Source organism: Lolium perenne, chromosome 4, assembly GCF_019359855.2.
Source record: "Lolium perenne isolate Kyuss_39 chromosome 4, Kyuss_2.0, whole genome shotgun sequence".
NCBI classification, from domain to species: domain Eukaryota; kingdom Viridiplantae; phylum Streptophyta; class Magnoliopsida; order Poales; family Poaceae; genus Lolium; species Lolium perenne.
This window is the reverse complement of record NC_067247.2, coordinates 17010317-17032443: the sequence shown is the minus strand read 5'-3', so window position 1 is coordinate 17032443 and position 22127 is coordinate 17010317. Positions and strand designations below refer to the sequence as shown.

General features: G+C 46.6%; 4 protein-coding genes across 4 annotated transcripts; 1 reads left to right on the top strand and 3 right to left on the bottom strand.

Annotated features, from left to right (window-relative positions):
• Positions 1-6527: 6527 nt before the first annotated feature.
• On the bottom strand, positions 6528-9015 carry LOC127321344 (pentatricopeptide repeat-containing protein At2g27610-like). Its single transcript, XM_051350368.2, has one exon. It carries the CDS (start codon positions 9013-9015, stop codon positions 6925-6927), a length of 2091 nt encoding a protein of 696 aa, XP_051206328.1. The 3' UTR covers positions 6528-6924.
• A 207-nt stretch (positions 9016-9222) lies between these two features.
• Positions 9223-13084, top strand: LOC127321345 (poly(ADP-ribose) glycohydrolase 1). The gene is made up of 9 exons (XM_051350369.1): positions 9223-9740; positions 9871-10078; positions 10779-10883; positions 10994-11112; positions 11257-11400; positions 11531-11600; positions 11951-12088; positions 12236-12298; positions 12729-13084. Exons 1-9 carry the CDS (start codon positions 9223-9225, stop codon positions 12891-12893), a joined length of 1530 nt encoding a protein of 509 aa, XP_051206329.1. The 3' UTR covers positions 12894-13084.
• LOC127321346 (probable thiol methyltransferase 2) lies at positions 13052-14707 on the bottom strand. The gene is made up of 8 exons (XM_051350370.2): positions 14483-14707; positions 14268-14398; positions 14094-14180; positions 13929-14020; positions 13745-13844; positions 13583-13629; positions 13413-13491; positions 13052-13337 (listed from the first exon to the last, which is right to left on the bottom strand). The coding sequence occupies exons 1-8, from the start codon at positions 14601-14603 to the stop codon at positions 13251-13253; spliced, it is 744 nt and encodes a 247-aa protein (XP_051206330.1). The 5' UTR covers positions 14604-14707; the 3' UTR covers positions 13052-13250.
• Positions 14708-15009: 302 nt separating this feature from the next.
• LOC127321343 (protein FAR1-RELATED SEQUENCE 6) lies at positions 15010-19441 on the bottom strand. Its single transcript, XM_051350366.1, has 7 exons — positions 19198-19441; positions 16900-19109; positions 16700-16810; positions 16505-16609; positions 16342-16407; positions 16177-16227; positions 15010-15410 (listed from the first exon to the last, which is right to left on the bottom strand). The coding sequence occupies exons 2-6, from the start codon at positions 19039-19041 to the stop codon at positions 16192-16194; spliced, it is 2460 nt and encodes an 819-aa protein (XP_051206326.1). The 5' UTR covers positions 19042-19109; positions 19198-19441; the 3' UTR covers positions 15010-15410; positions 16177-16191.
• Positions 19442-22127: the final 2686 nt, after the last annotated feature.

The following is a 22127-nucleotide window of genomic DNA, read 5'->3' as shown; positions in this document are numbered from 1 at the left end:
TTGACTTGGATCCTCTAAATAATAAACCAGTGGAACTCTCCAATCCTCAGGTTCCAATCTATTTTCTAACTCGGCTGTTTGTAACTCATTTACCGAATTAGCTCCTGTACTTACTAGTTCCTGGACTGAATTAGAATCAGCGGTATTATGCTCTGAATCACCTTTGCATTGTACGACTAGTTGCTGAATGGAACAGGCTGCACCATGTACCAAGCTAGCATCCAGCAATGCCAACTTATATTTTCTAATTCGGCTGTCTGTAGCTTATGTACCGAATTAACATTATCATGCAATACTTACTGCTGGACCAAACCTGGACATGCAGACCCATGGATGGAAACAATAACGGTCTTACTTTTAGCAGCTACAAGCATCGGCCTTTCTAATATAAAAACTTCCTTATGCTAATTCGAAAACCTGATGCCTGAGATTGTGCTAAATAATTAACTCTTAATTTTTGTTCTCTAGGTATATGATGGATAATGACCTCATCTAGAGACTCAATTATATCTAAACACCGGTTTAAACAACTATTTAGTAATCCATCAAAACATTGGAATTCGCTTTTATTTTAACGCACTTAAGAGAATCCCCAAGAGCATCTGTAATCTTAACACCCATGTCTAATAGACTTTCTAGAGCAAACCAAAACCTTATATTCAGTTTGGTTATTAATACAAGGACATTTTAAACAGATCGATGTTCCATAAGCTATATTATTAGTGGAAACTAAAAAATTACCGATGCCATATCCATCTCTACAAACCGATCCATCAAAATAAATTTTTCATGTTAAACACCAACAAAAATAATATTTTCCTCATAGTCATATGACAAAAAATAAAATCGGCGATAACTTGATCTATCATAACACGCAGCGATTCATATGCTAAATCATATTCTATTAATGCATAAGCCTACTTTCCAATTCTAACACTAAGAATCGGTTTGCCAACATATATTTAATGACATCGGCTTGGAAAGCTACCACACATGTACTAGAAAGTAGATGCTAAAAACTGGTACATATATAATATAAAGACAAGCACAAATTTTCAATAAACACGTACCGAGTCTCGGTTCGAGCAAACGATGACTTAGTTATGCAATGATGTACTCCTTCTCACCATCTTCAAGTGGGTCAGCCGATAAGATTCCCTATTCAAGCTTTTCAATATCATCAAAATTTTCAATTGTTCCATGTATATCGCTCTTTCTGAAACGATATTCTTCGGTACGAGCTTTTGCAACCACTTAAAACTATGATCTTTGCTCATCATTTATATAGCTAAATCATTAAACCGAGCTATATTATCCGGTTGTGCTTTTATAGGTACAAAACTCTCTCTGCAAATATTGATATAATCATAGTCCGATAAGTCTCTACCGGTCAAACATCGCATTTCACCGTGTTGCGAATCAACCGATACCTCTGTTAAAGCAATGCAAGGGAAATTGTCCGCCTCAATCACCTCCACATCATCATCAACCCACTGAATTAAACATTGGTGTAGAGTAGAAGGAATGCAACAATTCGCATGAATCCAGTCACGCCCCAAGAGAATATCATAGCGGCCTCTAATATCAACAACAAGAAATGCAGTCTCTATTGTTTTGCTTCCCACTATGAGTTTCATAGAAATAACACCCTTAGCCTCAGATAATTCTCCCGAGAACCCACTAAGTCTCTTGTTGGTCTTCATTAACTCGCTCTCTTTTCGGTTCAATTTAGAAAATACCGAAAAAGGCATGATATTACCACTAGCGCCGCCGTCAACAAGCATGCGACCCATAGGCTTGCCATCAATGTGACCCCTGATAAACAATGGCTTTAGGTGTTGTCCGTAATTCTCTGGCTTCTTAAATGTAGCATATTTTGGAATAAGATTATGATCTGCGACTTTAACATCGGTGGCGATGCATTTCTTCTTCCAAATCTTCTTTGGATGCATCATTGGTTTTCTATTTCGAGTCAACCATTCACTGCGCTTCCTAATGATCTGTTCATTGATTTCCAATGCTCGCAGCCGCTGCACCCTTCGTTTCTGGGTACGTGTAAGTTCTGTCGGGCACCACTAAGATGCTGGTTTAGTACCCGGTGCAACCGACATGATCCTGCTGCTCTCGAATTTTCTCGGCCTATATTGAGGTACTGATATCATTGACGCAAACTCTCCGGCCGAGAAAATCGCACGCCGATCCGACGGACCGCCAGTCTCAAAATTCCTCTTACCTCTCATATATTGATTAACAGATACATCAGCCGGTTTACTAGTGCTGGTACGTACATATGGCTTCTCTAAATGTGTCCCCATATTAGGCTTTAAATCACCGTGCACACTAGTACTTTGGGCTGCAATACTATTTCTGCAACCATCCACAAGGCCATCACGTGTATAAACTTTTTTTCCCATTGCCGACTTGCAAACTAGGCTTCAATGTTGGCTTTTTCTGAAGCACATCAATACCACGTTGCTGCTGCTGTACACCACTGTCATCGTCGGCTATTTTTTGATCACTAGATTTCATACCATGATCAGTGTTAGACCCGTTTGATCTTGTTGCAGGCAGATTCACAATGGAACAATCAACCTTATCTCCAGTAGGCTTCACTGGCACCCAAATAAACTTACGACTACTCTTGTAACTTCTTCCATCCGCTTTGAATATCGGTGATCGGCTTCCATGATTCACAATAGCATCATGCGACCTAGTCTTATTACGGAAGTGAGCTTTTTTCGCATGCATATCAGGACTGAACGCATGCCTCGACGGGATCCATCCCGGTTGAAAATAACCTGCAGGCCCTGTAGAATATGGCGCGGATGCATTGAAACCCCACAAAGGATATTGATGATGCATTGCAGGCAGACCTCTCCAATATGTCGATGCCATACGAAAATAAGGCTGTTGATCATATGATTTTTTTCTCCAGCGCTCATTCCCCCCTGGTCGAGAAGGAAACTTGGGACGCCTATTACCTCCAAGCCGATTAAACACATTGGCGTCTTTTCGTGAAGTATATTTTTCCAACAACATATTAACTGTCGGCTTTATGCTTTGAGCTTGTGTCTTTCCTCCATTAATTTTCCACTCTCCAACCGCTGGATGTTTTGGCTTGATCATCCTCGGAAGAGCATTAGCATCGACAACAATATTTTTTCCTCTTGCAAACACGGTATGATCCGACCGAATAAGCATTTTCTTGTTCTGAAAGTCGATCACATTGGTAGGAAAAGTATCAGTATGGTGTATCATCTTAGATTCTTCTGTAAATGGCAATCGTCCCTCATCAATGGACGATTGCACCTCCGACAAAGATATTTGAGCATCCGACATTAGTTGCGAGGACCGATTTAAATATGAATCTAGTACCGGCTTGTTGGGGACCTCGGTCTCAACACATTGCTGCAAATTAGAATTAAAGCCTAAACTTTGTTCATTGCTATTGTTATTTTGTGAAATCGAAGTTGTACCAATACGAGTAGAAACACTAGATATATAATTCTCGGTTGAACTTCTATCATAATTTCGGCCATCTTGATTGTTATTTAATGGGATCTGGGGCTGAACATTGGCCGATGCACCATGTGCACATGTATTGCTAGGCAAATTAATTAATTCGCTACTTTCTGAAGGCATCGGCATTTTCTTTGAACTTTTATTGTTCACTACTGAGCGAACATGATCAGGTAAGCTATTTTCTATAGCTTTACTAAAGCGCTCCTTATATTCGTCAATTGTACTGGCTACTGATTGAGTAATTATAGGGGTCATATTTTCCACATCAGAATCATACTTACAAGCTACATGCAAATCTATTAGAGGAGCAATTGTTTCAGTTATCTTACATACCTGAGCGCCAAACATAGGAGAAAGGCTTGGTGTCGTTACCTTCTTCACAACGCCGTCCTTTGTCTTGTAAAATCGCTTCAATTTTTCGGCCCTTTCTTTTTCAAGCTCCTGCTCAAGTTCTCGTCGCTCATCTTCAGACAGATCGTCGAGAGTGAAGGCAATGACGTTTTCCGAGTCGACGTCTCTGGCGTCCTTGGGATGATTGTTCATCGTGCGCTTCTTCGTCCCCAGCGGAGTCGCCAATTGTGTTGGCACACAAAACTGCCGCGCAACACCAAGATAACCGTCGTGCTTTCGTGACGACGAACGGATGATTTCCGAGCAAATCAACAAAGGATCCTCGATTTCGGAGAGGAGATACGACCGTTTTCAGCGCAAAACGGCAAAGATTTAACCAAACCTTAGGGCTGCTAAGGCATGGCAGAAAAAGAACAGAAGAGAAACATACGTAAAAAAGTAGATGTATTTTTGTAGATAGATCGATTGGGGGTTCTGTCAATCGGCCAATGTCCCGTATTATATAGGGCGCCTGGTCTTTGGCCAACACGTTACGTTTCCTTTACATGCAAGTCATCTAAAATATTCCTAATCTCTATGTAAACCGGATAGCATCTAAAGGCATGAGATATTGGCTTAAACGATTCTAGCACGAGACAGATTCGGTCTTTCCTTGAACCACCGAATCACACAGATATTCTGGTATGTGTATACCCTTTACTCCTTGACTTGATAGCTTGAAATCTGCACGCCGGTCTAGCCTAGCGTCCAAGGCAGGATTTCTCCTGGGCGACCGCATATTTAGCTCAGCATATCTCTGATTTTGCCCAGGACTTGTCCTCGGTAAGCACTAGTTCCAGCAAAACTTGTCCTGGTAAATGACTTCCTTCACCTGATCTTCCGCTGTACATGTGTACTGTAATGCATTTTGAGCTAAACATCAAAATCCAAATATATATGTTAACCAATAATCTGTCCTCAATCAGTTAAATTAATTTGGCCGATCATACAAACCAGCTAGCCAAATTATGCCATGAACACCTCCACGAGCTCAATGCCAGCCAGATGACGGTGCACCGGGGCTCTATGAAGAGACGCTAAAAAAACCTGCCGTGCAACAGAGTGGAAGGGCACCTCTGGCTCCACAAGGACTACTTCCACCGCACCGATCCTGTGTTACTGGAGAAACTGTTCCGGCGCCGGTACATGATGTCAAGGGACATGTTCATGATCATTCTACGGGGCGTCAGAGACTACGACCCGTACTTCCAATGCATGCCTAATGCAACAGATGCGCTAGGCCTCACCTCATATCAAAAAAGTTCCGCAATTATTCACATGATTTCCTATAGAATGGCTGCTGATATATTCGATGAGTATCTTCGAATGGGTGAGAGCACCTGCCTTTAGTCCACGTACCGGTTTTGCCGAGCCGTGATTGCCGTGTCCGGAGAATATTACTGTAGGAAGCCAACAGTTGAGGATACAAGGGGGTTGTTGTCTATCAACAAGTCTAGAGGGTTTACATACATGATTGGCAGCATAGATTGCATGCACTGAGAGTGGAAGAACTGTCAATTTAGATGGTAGTGTTAGTACAACGTCCGTGCGGAGGGATGCACTATCATTTTTGAAGCGGTGATATCTCAAGATTTATAGATTTGCAATTCATTATTTGGTATGGCCGTTTCAAACAATGACATCAATGTGTTGCATATGCTTATGCAAGTCAAAGCTCCCCAGGTGAGCTAGAGATCAATGGAAATGAATAATGAGCACAGTGGTGAAAAATCCCAATTCATGTCCGCGGGCCAAATGCGTCGCCCTACTGGAGGCACCCCCAGATGCAAACGGATGTGCGGCTAAAAACGACTAATTTCGTGTCCACGGGCCCGACGCAAACGGACCGCGCGCGACCATTTTGCGCGTCTAAAGTGTGTCGCCTCATTGGAGATGCCCTTAGGCCAAACTCGCAAGGAGGTGAACCAAATCTGGAGAGAACTCAATCTGGAAACCGTGCGTCAATGCATGTGTATGGAGAACGTGTGAGAAAGAAGATGTGGTAACCCAGGTCAGGTGCTTGCAGTTCTGCTGGAGGGAACCATGCCTGTGAAGCGCAGAGGGGCAGCTGAATGGAAGCCGCCAGCGAGTGATTGCATCAAGATGGCTCCTTCTAGTGCATCCGCTGGAAGAGGTGCGTGGGGGGATTCGTCGTCAGAGACAGTGGAACACGGAACACGGAACGCTGAAATTGCAAGTGAACAAATGCACCATAGCGGAACACGGAACCGTCAGTTCCAGCATATGTGTATGGCCAAGCTTCTTGAGAACTTCTCAGAAAGAAAAAGAAAAAACTTGATTTCAGAAGAATGTGTTGAACCTGGAAAACTTAACTTCAGAAGAATATGTTGACAAGCTTCTAATCTCCCTTTCTCGCTTCAACTACCTAGAGTAATTAGTGAATAACAAGTGGAACCCTGAAATCGGGAGCTCATTTGGTCGAAATTCAGAAGCAATCTTTTAAGTCACAGTCAGAACTGTCACTCTAACTAGTACCTAAGCTTCTGTTCATTTATGTGACATAGGTAGTAATTGAGAATGCCATGCTACAGTATCGTCAGCATGTAACTGGGCAATGCCAGAATACGGTCTTAGAATGTCAAAAATTCAGCTCCTTGGAGTTATAAACCCAATTTACTAGTGCCATAGCCAAACGGCAGATGGGGTAAGTAAAACTAAATATCGCAATGGTGCATGCCACAATGAAAGCTGTTTTAATCAACTTTATGGAGCACATTATAATCGTTACAAACTGAAACCAAGATGCTATTGATATTCATTCACATTCGCTATAGTTACAAACTGTGTAATGGAAGTAGCAATATGAGAAGAACCAAAAGTCAGTTACCTTGACGGACTTGTTTCTTGTTTTTGATCCATTGGTGAGACTCCTTTCCAGCGGCATCCACATCAAGTGGCACAGAACTTCAGAATTGACATCCCATATCCATATGTCCCAACAGAATTGCACATCCTCAGCAAACAACTCGAAAATATGTATATTTTTCACATTTAATTCTGCATATGTACATCGAACAATTCAACATCTTCTTTGTGGTAGGTTGTATCTTGCATGGCGTCAAACAGTTCCCAGAGCATCTGGTACATGGACGCCGAGTCCGGGTGAGACGCGTCCCGGGCAACGAAGGCGTGCACCTCGTTCTTAACCTCCACCCAGCTGCACCCGGCTTCCTTCCACACCCCTGCATTGTCCATCCTCCGCCGCACCCTGCTGGCATCACCCCACTCCCCAAGCATCGCATGGATGCCTGACATCAGCACATAGCTCGCCGAGTCCCGGTCCTCTCCCCCTTCCGAGAGCTCCGCGAGCTTCTCCGCGGCAAGCCTCCCGGCCTCCAGGTTGCCGTGCAGCCTGCTTGACGCCAGGAGTGTCTTCCATATCAGCACACCAGGCTCGAATGGCATGTCCTTGATCAAACTGAGCGCATCATCGAACCTGCCACTCCGGCCCAGCATGTCGACCACACAGGCGTAGTGTGAGGGTGTCGGGGAGGCGCCATACCGGCTAGTCATTAGTGATTTGAAGAATGTCATTCCTTCGTCCACCAGCCCAGCGTGGTTGCATGCTGCTAGGACTCCCAGGAACGTCGACTCGTCAGGCTCGCCGTCACCATTGGAGCACATCTCGCTGAACGCCTCCAGAGCCATGTTCACCTCCCCGTGCTGCGCGTAGCCGTGGATCAGCGAGTTCCAGGACGTCGCGGCGCGGTGATCCATGATGCCGAACACGAGCCTGGCCGGGACAATCTGGCCGCACTTGGAGTACATGTTGACCAGCGCGTTCCCAGTGCAGATCTTCGAGTCGCATCCCAGCTTCAGAGCCAGGCAATGGAACTGCATCCCTTGATCCAGAAGTGCCAGGTCAGCGCAGGAACTCAGCACGCTGGACAAGGCATAATCGTTTGGCATGAGACCCTTTGAGTGCATCCGGGAGAGCAATGCTATGGCCTTCTCACCATAGCCATTCTGGAAATATGCAGAGACAGCTGCTGTCCAGCTGACAAGGTCAGGATTTTCGATGTCTCTGAGCACGGCCTCGAGTTCTTCAACAAAACCACTTCTGCCATACATGGAGAGCAGGGCATTCAACACCCGGAGATCAGTGGTTAGGTCGCACTTGATGGCCAAAGAGTGAAGCTGCCGCCCTGGGGTGATGGATCCACATGCACCAAGAGCAATCGACAAGGCGAACTCGTTAGGATCGACGATACCCTCCGAGAGCATGTCACCGAACACTTGCAATGCGTCCTCCGGCCTCCCATCCCTGATGTGCACTTGCATCATGGAGCACCAGGTTACCACATTCTTGCACTGCAGACTGTCAAACACCATCTTCGCCGCCTCGAACTCACCATTTCTCGAATAGAAATCGATCAGTGCGCTCGACGCGTAGGCGCTCTGCGATGGCGAGCCCACTGCCTTGATCATGTACCCATGTATCTGCTCACCGAGAACCCGCGGGCAACACGCCGCCAGGACGCTCGTCATCGTGTGCTCGTTCGGCTCAACTCCCCTCATAATCATCTGCCCGAGGGCCTCCACCGCCAGACCGAACTCGCCGCTCCGGCAGAACGCCGAGACGAGCGAGGTGTATCCCACCACGTCCGGCGACTCCATCCGGTCGAGCACGTCCCGGGCGGCGCGCAGGGAGCCGCACCGCGAGTAGAGCTCGACCAGGCAGCACCCGACCCACGCGTCCCCGGAAAAACCCGAACGCACGGCGAGCGAGTGCACCTGCTCCCCGGCGCGGAGCGCACCCCCGGCAGCGCACGCCGCCAGCGCCGCGTTGCACGCGAAGTCGTTCGGCGCAACGCCCGACGCCATCATGTCGGCGAACTTCTCCAGCGCCGCGAAGGGGTGTCCGCCGCGCGTGAGCCCGGACACGGCGGAGGTCCACGCGACCACGTTCTTGGTGGGCATCCGGTCGAACAGGTCTAGCGCGTCCGCCAGCCTGCCGGCCTTCATGAGCCCGTCCAGCCGTTTGCATTCGCGCACGACCTCCGAGGTCTCGCGGAGGTTGACGCGCGGCGGAGGTCGGTGGCCTGGCGGCGCCGGTGGGAGCTTGGCGTGGAGTGCGGCCATTGGTGGCGCGTGTCCACTCCCATGGCAAAGCTTGGAGCTCCATAGAGAGCACGAGTTCGAAATGGATAAGCTTCAGTCCAGTATGGTAGTTGGGCCGCACTATTACGCGGGCCGAATGTACAACATTGAGGCCCATCGACCAACCAGGCAAAGCTCAAACGGAAAAAGAAAAAAAGAGACAAGGGCAAGCTGCAGAGCGGAGCAACCATGGAGGCGCGCGGCGACCTGCGGTCGATCCTGCCGCTGATCCCGGTCGTGCTCCGCGGCGGCGCGCTGTTCTGGCCGCCGGCGGCGCAGGAGCAGCTGAAGGCGCTGGCGCTGGGTCCCGACGTCAGCCGCGTCACCTCCGGCGACGTCCTCGCCGACGCGCTCCACGACCTCCGCGTCGCCCTCTCCCTCCCGGCGCTCCCCGCGCGCGCCGCCGAGGGCTACGCGCTCTTCTTCGACGACCTCCTCTCGCGGGCCCACGCGCGGGACTGGTTCTCAGACGTGCTGCCCCGCCTCGCGCGCCTCCTCCTCCGCCTCCCCGCGCTGCTCGAGGACCACTACGCCGCCGCCACCGCCGCGCTCGGGCTCCGCCTCCTGGCGTCGCAGGACGCGGGCGTCGTGCTCCTCGGACAGGAGCTGGCCGCCGCGCTGCTCGCCTGCGCGCTCTTCTGCCTCTTCCCCACCGCCGGTCGAGGCGAGGCCCGCCTCCCGGCCATCAATTTCGACACCTTGTTCGCGTATGCCTCTTGCCCTTGACTCATTTCGGTTTCGTTTTTTCCAGGGTTTAATTAATCATTGCATATGTAGAAGTGATTTGCTGTTCTTACTGATCTCTTGTGCTTCTGTTGTTTACTGATGGATCGGCAGGGCACTGACTTACAACAATTCGAGGCCAAGCCAGGAGCACAAAGTGAGGTGCCTTGCTCACTACTGTGAGAGGGTGACCGCGTCTACGCCTACTGGATTCGTGTCGTTTGAGCGCAAGGTTCTTCGGCCCAGTTCTGTCTCCGGTGGCATTACTTACCCTGACAGTGATGCTTGGATGAAATCTAGCGTGCCCCTCTGCCCATTCCGGGTAAGTGGTGCGCTGTATGTTTCTCAATAGTGCTCTTGCATGGTTCCTATGAAATTAACTAGCACATAAGTTAGTTGAGTTGTGGCTGTTAAATCAAACCGGAGCTTGTAACCCGTAATGTTTCAGACCATATGCCTCTTCACATAAGATGATGCAGTGTACAGTAAGTAAATTAATTAGAAAATATTGATTAATTAGTAAACATTCATCCTACAATGTGAAGATGTATTCAAAGAGGTGGGAGTAGTTTCCTGGAATGAGATCTGAGGAGAACTGAGCATATTTGCCACACCTGTTTCATATTGAGTTTATCTTTTATGAACTACGAAGGTATATTTAGAATAGTCGTTTGTTTTCAAATTAGCATCCTCTGGCAGGCATGCTTTGGCCTCACTGGAGAAGTAAATGTATTGGTCTATTTGTATGTCATTATAGTTCTCCATATGTGTCTGTACCCTGTGAGAATCGTATGCTGCAACTTTTATTCACTTGTTTATCGGCATTTTAATGCGCATGATTGGCTATCTGTATCCTGGTATTGCATGATACGGAAATAAGGCTAGTAGGAATGAATTACCCTGTGAGACTGTGACACTGGAGTATGAATTAGGAATGGTTCTCTTTTATCGTAATGTTATCAAAATGCCTCAAGTTCATTGCAATGAAGTATGCTGATTGTTTGTTTTCTTTTCATTAGTAGGTAATTTCCTCGGGTTTGATAGAAGATGAGGAACAAGAAGCCCTTGAGGTTGACTTTGCAAATAAATATTTGGGAGGAGGCGCACTTTCCAGGGGTTGTGTGCAGGTCTCTTTCTTTTGATTGGTAGATTACCTCCTCAATGTTATGATAAGTTACAACGATGTAAGTTTATTTTGCGGTTCTCTTATACATGGTGTATCTCCTCAATGGTACAGGAAGAGATCCGTTTCATGATAAATCCAGAGTTGATTGTGGGCATGCTCTTTATGGCTTCAATGGGAGATAATGAGGCTATAGAAATTGTCGGTGCAGAAAGGTTCTCACAGTATATGGGGTTAGTTTTAGCCTTATCCACCCTTCACTTGATTTAGTTCATAGATTGAAAAGGAAAAGCTGGACAGTCCTAATGAACTATGAAATCCCTACGACACTTGATGACTGTTACTTTGTAAATGAACCCTTCACTTTCTTCTTACAGGTATGGTTCCTCATTCCGCTTTGTCGGTGACTATTTAGATACGAAGCCCCTTGACGCAATGGGTAGACGAAAAACTAGGATAGTAGCAATTGATGCTTTGGACTGTCCAACTAAGTTACAGTATGAAACTAATGGTCTTTTAAGGTATGTCTTGTTTTTGTTTCACTTCAGTGTGCCACCATATGTCGTGATTTACTGGCAGCATGTTCTTTCCTGCCAATATAATTTTAGTTTCTCTCTGAAGTGGTTTCATCGGTAATACATATATGTGCAGGGAGGTGAACAAAGCGTTTTGTGGATTTGTGGATGCATCAAAGCATCAGTTCTGTTTGAAGCCATTTCAGGTTCTAACCTAATGACTCGTGTGGAGTTCTGTGACTGAATTCTTTTATGAATTACCTAATTGGAAGCATTGGCAAGCAAAAAAATGTTAAGGGACTATTAGTAAACATCTCAGTCTATGCTTAGGTCAGAAATTGACTTAGAATTTATTTGGCACTATCATTTTTTTCATGTGCTCGTAAAAAAATAAAGTAATTCTAGGTTGTGTTGAACATATGGACCCCTGCTGCCTGTGTATATGATTTCAAATAATGACTAACATGATAAGCAGTAGCTTAGAATACAGGGACTGCATTAGAAGTATGGTGCCTGAAGTTGTGATCATGTTTTAACTTCCAACACATGGTTTCAGGATTCTAATACCATGGATAACTGTTCAAGTGTTAGCTCTGATCACTGTATAGGAATTTCAACCGGAAACTGGGGTTGTGGGGCTTTTGGTGGAAACCCTGAAATTAAGAGCATGGTTCAGTGGATTGCTGCATCACAGGTACAGGGAAAATGTTATTACAGTCGAATTTCAGGGGTTAGCAGTACTGATGAACTAATTATACTCCCAGTTAAATGTATGTACTAATAAATTCAACTATCAAAATGATTGGAGTGATAATATGTATTTCCTTGTTATTATTTGCAGGCACGGCGACCTTTTGTTAATTACTATACCTTCGAGGATGCATCACTGAAAAGACTAGAAGAGGTACCGCAAAGTCTATCGAACACTTCATTTTTTTTTTTGCTTACGTACAGAAGTAAAAAAAGAGCTCTACTATTTTGAGAGCTGTAGTAGTTTTGCATGTACAATTATCTTCACGGTTCTGCAATCACCCCACTGAAATGCCTGGCTGTTCTACTTTCTCGCCTCCATCTCGTATGTGTTGGTATTTATCCTTGGGGATCTGGATCTTTCCCATTCAGTGGAGTCCAATAGAAGCTTTCCATGGACAGACCACAGGTTGGCGATGGGTATCGTCTAATCCATATTTGGAAGGTTTAATACTGATAGATGGTTCTAGATGGAGGCATGGATCCTCCGTTTTCTTTGGAGAGGATTGTGATCATATTTTGTAAGGCTTTTTTTCCTTTTACGTTATCTTCGCCTAACCCTTTGAGTCATTACACTGTGACAGGTGATCGAGTGGATAACTCGCCATGGATGGACTGTTGGCGAGTTGTGGCACATGATTGTCGAGTACTCATCCCAGACGCTGAAAGTTGGAACTCGCGAGGGCTTTTTGACTTGGTTACTTCCGAAGGACAACGCCGATAGCAGCGTGGATTACATGTGTGAGTAGCCCAGTTTAGTGAGGTTAATTAGCATCTGTGTAATGTGCACTACGTGTGTGAAGTGTGAACATCAACTTTGCAAAACACTTTTTGGTTGTTTGTTTTCCTGACCACAGGCTAACAATGTGTGAGACCAGTTTACGAATTCCATGGCTGAGCCACATGATTCACTGTCAATGAAAGGATACTTTCTTCCGTAGATATTTGTGGCATAACCATGATAATTGTACATTGGTCTTAATAAAGAATGCCGTGTGACCAAGGTTATCATGTAAAGAGTACTAGCACCGTGGATACATATATTCCCGTTCATGCATCGATAAGTTGTGCATGGCATGCCTCTCAGTTGCATATCTTACGGTAACTCAGAGAGCGTCAGTGGGCAGCAATTCTGATGCTGTTTTTTCCGCTCCATCTAGCATCTTCTTCCACCTTGCAATCTTCTCCAGCCCCTGAAAATTGAGAGACATTACCACCTGAAGTTACCTACACATACACATAGCTAGATACATTTTGAACATTAATACCTTGCGTGGTTCGACCGCCACGTCGTTGTCTTGGATGGAGTCGATAATGAAACCCAGGGGCTTCAGCACCTCCTCATAGCTGCATATGACATAGTGAATGCAGAATCACAGTTATGTTATATCTCAACAGTGTGGGTGGAATATCGTGAGCTGCGCTGATGCTAGCTTACTCGAGCACCGTCGTGTTGTATGGCGGCCCGGACTCCTGGTCTTGAGGCTGAAATGCAAAGCACGGGCAAAATGGTTGGTTATAGTATCGCTTTGAACTACCCCTGAACATGAGGCACAACTAAACAATGTGATGGATTATGTTAGCCCTGATCGATGATTACCAGGTACATGAGTGTGATGAGCTCTCCGTCTGGCCGCAGCAGCTCGTGCATCCTCGCCGCCCACGCTGGCCTCAGCGACGGGTCGAGGGCGCAGAAGAATCTGAAGAATTATCAAGAGGGCATAAGCAAGTGAAGCTACCAGTAGGAAACTATTGTTGATTAGGAATTTGATTAGCGTATGTACGTGTAGTCGAAGATGAGATGGAAGGGCTCCGGCGGCGCCCAGGTGAAGAAGTCGGCGTTGACGAAGGCCACGTCGGGCGACGACGACGACCACTGACATCGATCAACCAGCATGTTAGTGCTAAACAATGCCATAGGTACCTGCTTAGATAGTAGCTTGAGTCACCTGTTTGGCCCTTTGAATGGCAGCGTCGCAGACGTCGAGGCCGACGGCGAAGCGGCCGGCGCCGGACAGGGCCACCGCGTCGTAACCCTGCGTAGATACAATGGAAAACCATCAATATATATGAATGTATGCTACGGTGATGACCGGCGGACGGCGGTGCGTGTAGTTACATACCCCGCCGCATCCCGGGATGAGAACGCTCCCGGCGGGGAGGGTGCCGGACCGCACCAGCTTGACGACGGCCGGCGTGGGCTCGCCGAGGTCCCACGGCGTCACGCCTTGCTCCCAGCACCTGCTCCACCCATCTGTAGATATATCTATCAGTGTAAGCCTAGCTATCTAACGCGTACTATGCCAGACTGCCAAATGAGTGAGTGAGTGAGTGCCACCTGCAGACTGCTGCCCGTCGACGAGCTGCCGCATCCGGACGATCGCCGGATTCGTGGCGTCCAGGGGCCCTGTCACCGCCACCCTCCCGGCGTTCACGTCGGCCACCGCCGTCGACGCCATTCTACTCACTCGCAAGAGTTCAAACTAATCACTAGCTAGCGATGCAAGTATTTTCTACTGCTCTGGTTTCCTGTGCCTAGAAAAAACAGACATGCCCCGTATAAATACTGCGGGAGCGCAAGAGCACGGACGTCACTGATTACGTGATGCCCTCCAAATTTAAGCACAACTCGAACCATTCCCAGCAAATTTGCTCAAATAAAAGTGCAAACTGTAACCTTAAAGAGATAATAAGAAGAGTAGAAGAGAGCGACTCGCGTGTGACCGCAGGCCTCTTCCTCTTCGCAACCAGCTCAGACAGATCGACATAACTATTAACCATCACCACAATAATAAAACTGCAAAGAAAACCAAAGACATGAATTCCATGCCCATGAAGTTGTGACCACCGGTGGGAGACGGAGAGTGAGACGCCAGGCTCGTCCGTGCCGGGGAAGGGCAGAAATGAGTGATTGTCAAGATCCCAAAATTTCACCACAAGAAAAAACTGGTGTTCTGTCACATGGATCCTTTGCATTTCCACGATGAACAGAATGTCAGTTTCCGAGATAAGCGCCGCCCTAGTAACTAGTTGAATTTCGTGACAGGGGCAAAAAAAAAAGATGGTACTCTACATTCTAGTTGCTAACATCAAGGTCAGCCATGTCACATGACTACATTTCTACGAGTTTCTATGAAGATGAAAGAACCCACATTCTCATGCTGCCTCTGCTGTTAGATGACTGAACCAAATGCATCCCAGGACTGGCACTAATTGACCTCCCTCCCCTTGGGTTTCCAAACTCTTCTGTACAATTCATCTGAAACCTGCAGCATGAGACAGAACTCCATTAGAGAGAACTCAGCAGGCGTCTCGAAATCGGCCAAAAAAAATATAATAGTACAATGTGACCCAGGAAGATATTTTTCCTGATTCAATAGGTGGCAGAGTTTCCTCATAAGGATCCTCCATCAAACATACTAGATGGTCCGGATTGGCGCAAATGGTGGGTTAACATGTGAAATGCTTAAATCCGCAAAGTACTCGAAACGAGTTGCAAGGCATCCTACATCTCCCAAAAGGCAAGGGTATGTTTTGTTGGGCTTTTATGAGCCAACTGTGGTTAAGCATGGCGCTACTCTTACAATTAAAAGCTAACCAAGTAAGACAGATACTGCCCTATTCCCTTATTTTGCTGGACTGAATAATTGTTTCAATATGAACCTTGGTTAAAACCTGTGGTTCAACTAGGGGCGCCCTTGTTTAAGACAAGGTACATATCTTGAAAAGGAATAGCTCAATTGATAGTAAAAAGGGTGAACAACGAACTTAACAGTTTAGGTGATATAAGTATTACTGCAACAACAGTGCATAGTATTACCACCTTTTTCATTTGGGTGTATCAAACTTCAAATATCAGCGTTCTAAGTTTAACAGTACATAAGGCCACAATCTACACGCGACAGTATTGATTTTGTCCAGTTTTGTGCATCAGACTTTTAAGTGCTCCATTCTGATAATGAGATTATTTCTGCGGTAGGTCCCAGCAACACAGAACGTGATAATTTAATGAGAGAAACCTGAAATCTTTACCTCTTGTTCCAGCATTCATGATGTCCTCCTGCCATAAGGCACTTGATCATCCTACATTTTTTTATGATGCATCAGTGCATATGCATACTACAACTTCATGACACAACTTGACTCACACACAACAAACCCTCAAAAATACTAGACAGATGCAATGCGCCAATTCACCTGATATATAGCTGGATTGGGATACACCCATGATTGCTCCGCCGATGGCATGTCTTGGCCGCCAAACTGTCCATTATGAAGAAACCAATAGATTATTTTCCACTGTTGCACATGCTTAAAATAATTGCAAATGAAAATGCAGTCATGTTGCTGAAAAGAAAACCTGCAACGTTTGTCCTGTATGCAGCTGGTCACCATAATGATTTGGATGGCTAGATTCCGCCCCATAACCGCTCTCAAATGATACCTCATTCGGATCAACTTCTTCCTGGAAGTTATACAGTTAAAATAAGGTTATTTTCACGACTCTCATGTGTAATGATGGATTTAATAACCTAATATTGATGATAGAAACTACCATAAGATCATCAACACCATGTGCCCTGACATGAGTACCAAGGTTGGAGGCAGTCGAAGAAGAATGTAAAGCATCCTTCTGACTTACAGCTGATGATACCAATAAAGAATCCTGCCGCAAAACAAATAGAACTTGATTAGCACCAAGTCACCAACAGCAAATTAATGCAAGAAGTTGACAAACTAGAAGTAAGGAGACACCTTGTTTCCATATTGATTTGATACGGAGTCCACGCTCAAGTCTTTACTCTTCTTGGGAGGACGGCCGCGGCGCTTTTTGGCTGGACCCCCCTCAGATGAACCAGGTTGTGCATGGCTATCAACATTTGCAATTGCACGTTCAGATGGTAAAAGTTTCTGCTCTACTTCACGGCACAAAGTATCATCAAGAAGGGTCCTTGTCATATCGCTAATTAGTTTTAATGCATGTTGATACTTGTCATCTGAAACCATTCCGATCTCAACAAGACGGAGGCACTGCAAAGAAATATGATCATAACGCTCAACATGATTACTTGACACTAGATCCTTCAATGGATTATCCAGAGCATGCAACTCCTTATAGTCACTCCGCCACCTGTTAAGTACATAACAAGGGGGGATATCGTACACTTGCTGCCACTTAAGCACCGATAACGCATGCCGACAAACAATTCCGGAAAACTGAAATCGGCCACAGTTACATTCCATCCGGTTCGTCTCCATACAGTGAACAACCTCATACTTTTTATTCACCATTCCTCCGCCTGGTTCAGCAGCTAAATCAAGAACTATAAAAGAAGATGCCGAACCATCCAGCTGAACTTGACATTGCATGGTTGATTTTAGCTCATCCTGGAACTTCACAAACATGTTCAAGCTGTACAATTTGGATAGCTGCTCTTCCATAGGAAACTTTGATACAAGGACCCTGCCGCTAGTTAATGACTCAAAATCATCCTGTTGCTCCGTTTTGTACTTGTTCTGTACCAGAATCGTGTAGCTTTTAAGGAATGTCACCAATGTGGTTAATTGGCTTAATGAATCACCAAAGAATGCACCTGGACTTTCCCGGTGGTTAACAGACAATCCAGCCCAGAAGGCATCTTTCAGGAAGGAAGGGACCCACAAGTGTCGATTTTCATACAGAAAGATGATCCATTCAGTATCCTGAAGGCCATATCTCTCGGTCGTGTTCTTCCAGCTTGCCTCAAACTCATCCTCCTTCAAAGAATCATATATTGCAGTTTCCAATTCGGTTCTTACCGAGTCATCTAATTTTTCCGACATGGTTCCTAATATATGCCAATCGCTTAGTCTGTGGCGTGCTTTTGGGAATACTTCGCGAACCGCGGTTTTAATCGCCACAGATTCGTCAGTAATTATGGCGCTTGGAAGCCGTCCCTTCATGCAAGTCAGCCATGACTTGAACAGCCATAGGAAGCTCTCTGTACTCTCATCTGAAAGCAAACCGCAGCCTAACAAAACAAGCTGACCATGATGGTTCACCCCAAGAAACAAAACAAGTGGTACGTGAAACTTGTTCCTTAAGCAGGTTGTATCGACCCAGATAGCGTCGTTGAAGTACTGGTATGCTTCCCTGGATCTTGAATCAGCCCAAAGAACACTCCTCAGATGGCCCTCTACGTAAAAATCCATGAGATAGAAGAAGTTTGTCTGCTTGGCCTGCATCTCCGCAAAGAAACCATTGATGGCCTGAACATCTCCCTCCCTGAGCTTCAGACGCCCCCAGTCATCGAACATGGGGACCTCGGCGTCGCCAGAGGTCGAGAACTCACCTCTGGCAGCCCTGACCACCAGATCTTTGCTCATCCCGCTGGGCAGCGTCTTGTAGCACCTGAGGAAGCGCGCCGACGACGGATTCAGCGCGTGGTTGTGCTCGAGGCTGACGTCCGTGAGGTGCAGCAGCCCATCCCCCCACAGCCTCCCGACGACAGTGGCCAGGCAGTTGGTCTTGGCCGTCGGCCTGGCCTGGTAGCAGGCGTCGTCCTTGCCGTTGCCCCACTTGTTGCAGACGAGCACGAGGCGGCGGCAGAGGCCGGCCTTGGTGAAAGATGACTTCTTGACGCAGACGCCGAACCCCGTGCGCAGGGCGTAGCGCTTGTAGAAGTTGAGCAACTCCTCGTACGACTTGAACTCCATCCCGTCTCTCGGCGTCCTGTCGTCCTCCTCCCCGTGCGGCGGCGCCGCGGCCCTATCCAGCTCGACGGTCTCCGCCGCCGCTGCCGCCTCCACCATGGCGGCCAGCTCCCTGCTGCCCGGCGAGACATCCTCCGCGTCGTCGTCGTCCTGGTTGGCCGTGAAGGACAGCTCCTCCTCCCCCGGGATCGTGTCCACCTCCATCGCTCACCAATCTGCAGCACGGTGGGAAATCGGCAATGCCCCCTTAAACCTCCACCACCCGCGATAGCCTGGATGTGTTGGAGTGATTAGATTGCTTGCGGAAGGACCGGAATTGGAAACTGCTAGAAAAATTGCGAGCAAGTTAGGGTTCCTCACCGGCAGAAGAAATCGAGGAGGATCTCCGGTCTGCGGCCACGCCAGTCCAGTAGAGCGGAGGCAGATGAAGGCTAGGAGATGTGGATTCCTTCGAGGCGGCTGCGCTTCGGTGAGGAATTCCTCAGCGGAGAGGGTTCGCCGGCAAACGGACGGGGAGGCTGCCGGCGCCGCCGCGAGGGGAAGAGGAGAAGAGATGAGCAGTGGGGCTGGACTGGACGGACGAGGGGTGGACCCACATGTCAGTAGCTTTGACATAGGCCGGGGTTGAAAGCTTCACAGAAAAAATAACTTGAATAAGAAAATTCTCACTTAAATTTTAAAACGGCTTTGCTACCAGATATTCAATTAAGCTCCCCGATGCATATGCTCCCTTCACCTAAGAAATATTTTAATTGTAAAAAATTCAGTAAAACTTTTTACATTTACATTTCGATAATCTATGTGCGTTCATATAATATAAAAAAAACTATAATATATGTACATCCAAATAGGAAATGCAATTGGGTACACCCTTTAATTCTAACACCAAATTCCAAGTACATCCAAACAACTGAATTAAAATTGGAAGACAATTAATTTCCATCTTGAATTTGGAATTTCTAGTCCAATTCATTAATGCCCAATTCTGTGCATCCAAACACATGGTAAAAGAAAATTCACACACTCAAAAGTATGTTCATGTAGTACACTATAGCGGAATAACATCAAGTGAGTGAGAATTAAGCTAATTCTCAGCCGAATGGAAATTAGACAAACACAATTTTAAAAAGGCTCTAGGCCGTAAGAAAAATTTCAATGTTTTAATGGGTTGACCAAGTGTAATAGAGCAACTAGTACGCTCTCTCTCGAAGCCACCCCGGTTCTCCCACCGTCCCTTTGAGAGTCGAGAAAATCTACTTGGCTTGCTCCTCTTCCCCTCCTGGCGGCAATGTCGGCCGGTGCGGAGAAGAAAGTGTACCACGAGAAATCCATGTAGATGTAGGTCTAGATCTAGGTTTGCCTAGTTGGCCTTTGGCTCTATGTTGGTGTTGAGGGAGCTCCACACATGTTCTAGTGGCGTTCGGAGTGTGGTGGTGTTGTTACTTATGATTGCGGTGCTCTAGAGGTTGGAGCTAGATGCGGCAATCAAGCATGCCACTATCTCATCCAATAAGCTTATCGTTGGTGCTCCTCTCACTACAAGAAAAGTTCTGATAGACAACGTCTCAAAATCATCCGCTAAGGGGTATTTTTCGTCGCCTATGGGCCTAACCCGACGATATGGGTTACATTGTCGAAATCAAGGCTGTGCAAAGTCCTACGACGATTTTTTCGGTCCATCGCGCTTGGGCGCCCTTCCGCCACGGAAAATCGGACCGCTGCCCAAGTGTTTCCGGGAGCCCGTTGACTGCTGACGTCATGCAAACTGACACGTGGCAGACGCCGTTAACTGGCAGTTAACAGCGTTAACCGTCTGAAACCCCGTGGTAGATGGTAGGCCCACACGAGGCCTGCCACGTCTTAAGCGGGCCGGCCCATTAAGTTTGCGGGCCGAGCCAGCTGACTTAGTTTGACCGGTCAACTATATAGTTGGGCTGGTCCATTAGTTACGGGCGGATCCTATTCTCCGCTCATTGCGGAATAACCGGGTCGCCGCACAGGGACAAAGCGTTCTGGGCCGGGCCCAATTAGCGTGGGCATGATTTCCCACCAAAATTTCTTTGGTTCTGAACTTCGGTTTCTTTGTTTTCTTTCAGGTTTATTCTGGTTTTCCCGGTTTTTCGTCCAGCATTTTTTCAACTTACTTTTTTTTATTTTTTCAATTTCGAACTTTTTTCAAGTTCTACTTTTTTAGATTTTATTTTTTTTCAAATCTGAACATTTTTTAGATTTGATTTTTTTTGAAATATGAAAATTTGTCACATTTTAAAATTGTTCAAATTTAAATTTTGTTCAGATTTGAAATTTGTTCAATATTAAAATTTGTTCTGATTTTGAAAAGAATCAGTTTTGAAAAAAAATGTTCGGTTCTGAAATTTGTTCAAATCTAAAAAATGTTCATTTTGGAAATTGTTCAATTCTAAAAAATGTTCAAATTTTAAAAACAGTATGTTCTGAAAATGTTCACTATTTTTTTGAAATTGTTCGATTTTTTGAAAGTTTCAGATTGGAAAAGTTTTTCCAAACACAAAAAAAGAGAATACAAGAAGAAAACGAGAAAAGGAGGCCGTACCTCTTGTCGGGCCACTTTCGGGCAGCCCATGAAGTGGTTTGCTTAAGCGGGACGGAGGTTGCCTCCCGCAATAAGCGGTGAACAGGGGCTCACTTAGTTACGTGGGCTGGGCCTAACCTCTAAGGTTGACTGGTCAAAACTTTAATGGGCCGGCCCACTAAGCATGTGGGTCGGGCCGAATGCACTCGTTTGACCGGTCAACAGACAAATGTGCCGGCCCACAAGACAGGTGGGACCCATTTGCCTGTTATCGGGCCGGCCCATTTAACAAGTGGGGTCCATCATAAAGCAAGCGGGCCGGCCCAAGAAGTTATTGGGCCGGCCCAGTTAGCCTGTGGGTCCCACTTTCCTGCAACCGGGCCGGCCCATTTAGTACGTTGGGTCCACAATAGATCAAATGGGCTGGCCCAACAAGCCAGTGGTCCGGGCCAAAAGCACACGTGGGTCCCACTTTCCAGTTAAAGGGCCGGCCCATTTAGTATGTGGGGTCCACCATACAGCAAGTGAGCCGGCCCAACAAGATAGTGGGCCGGGCCAAAAACACAGGTGGGTCCCACTTTCCAGTTAAAGGGCCGGCCCATTTAGTATGTGGGGTCCACCATATAGCAAGTGGGCCGGCCCACCAAGATAGTGGGCCGGGCCAAAAACACAGGTGGGTCCCACTTTCCTGTTAATGGGCCGGCCCATTTAGTAAGTGGGGTCCACCATATACCAAGTG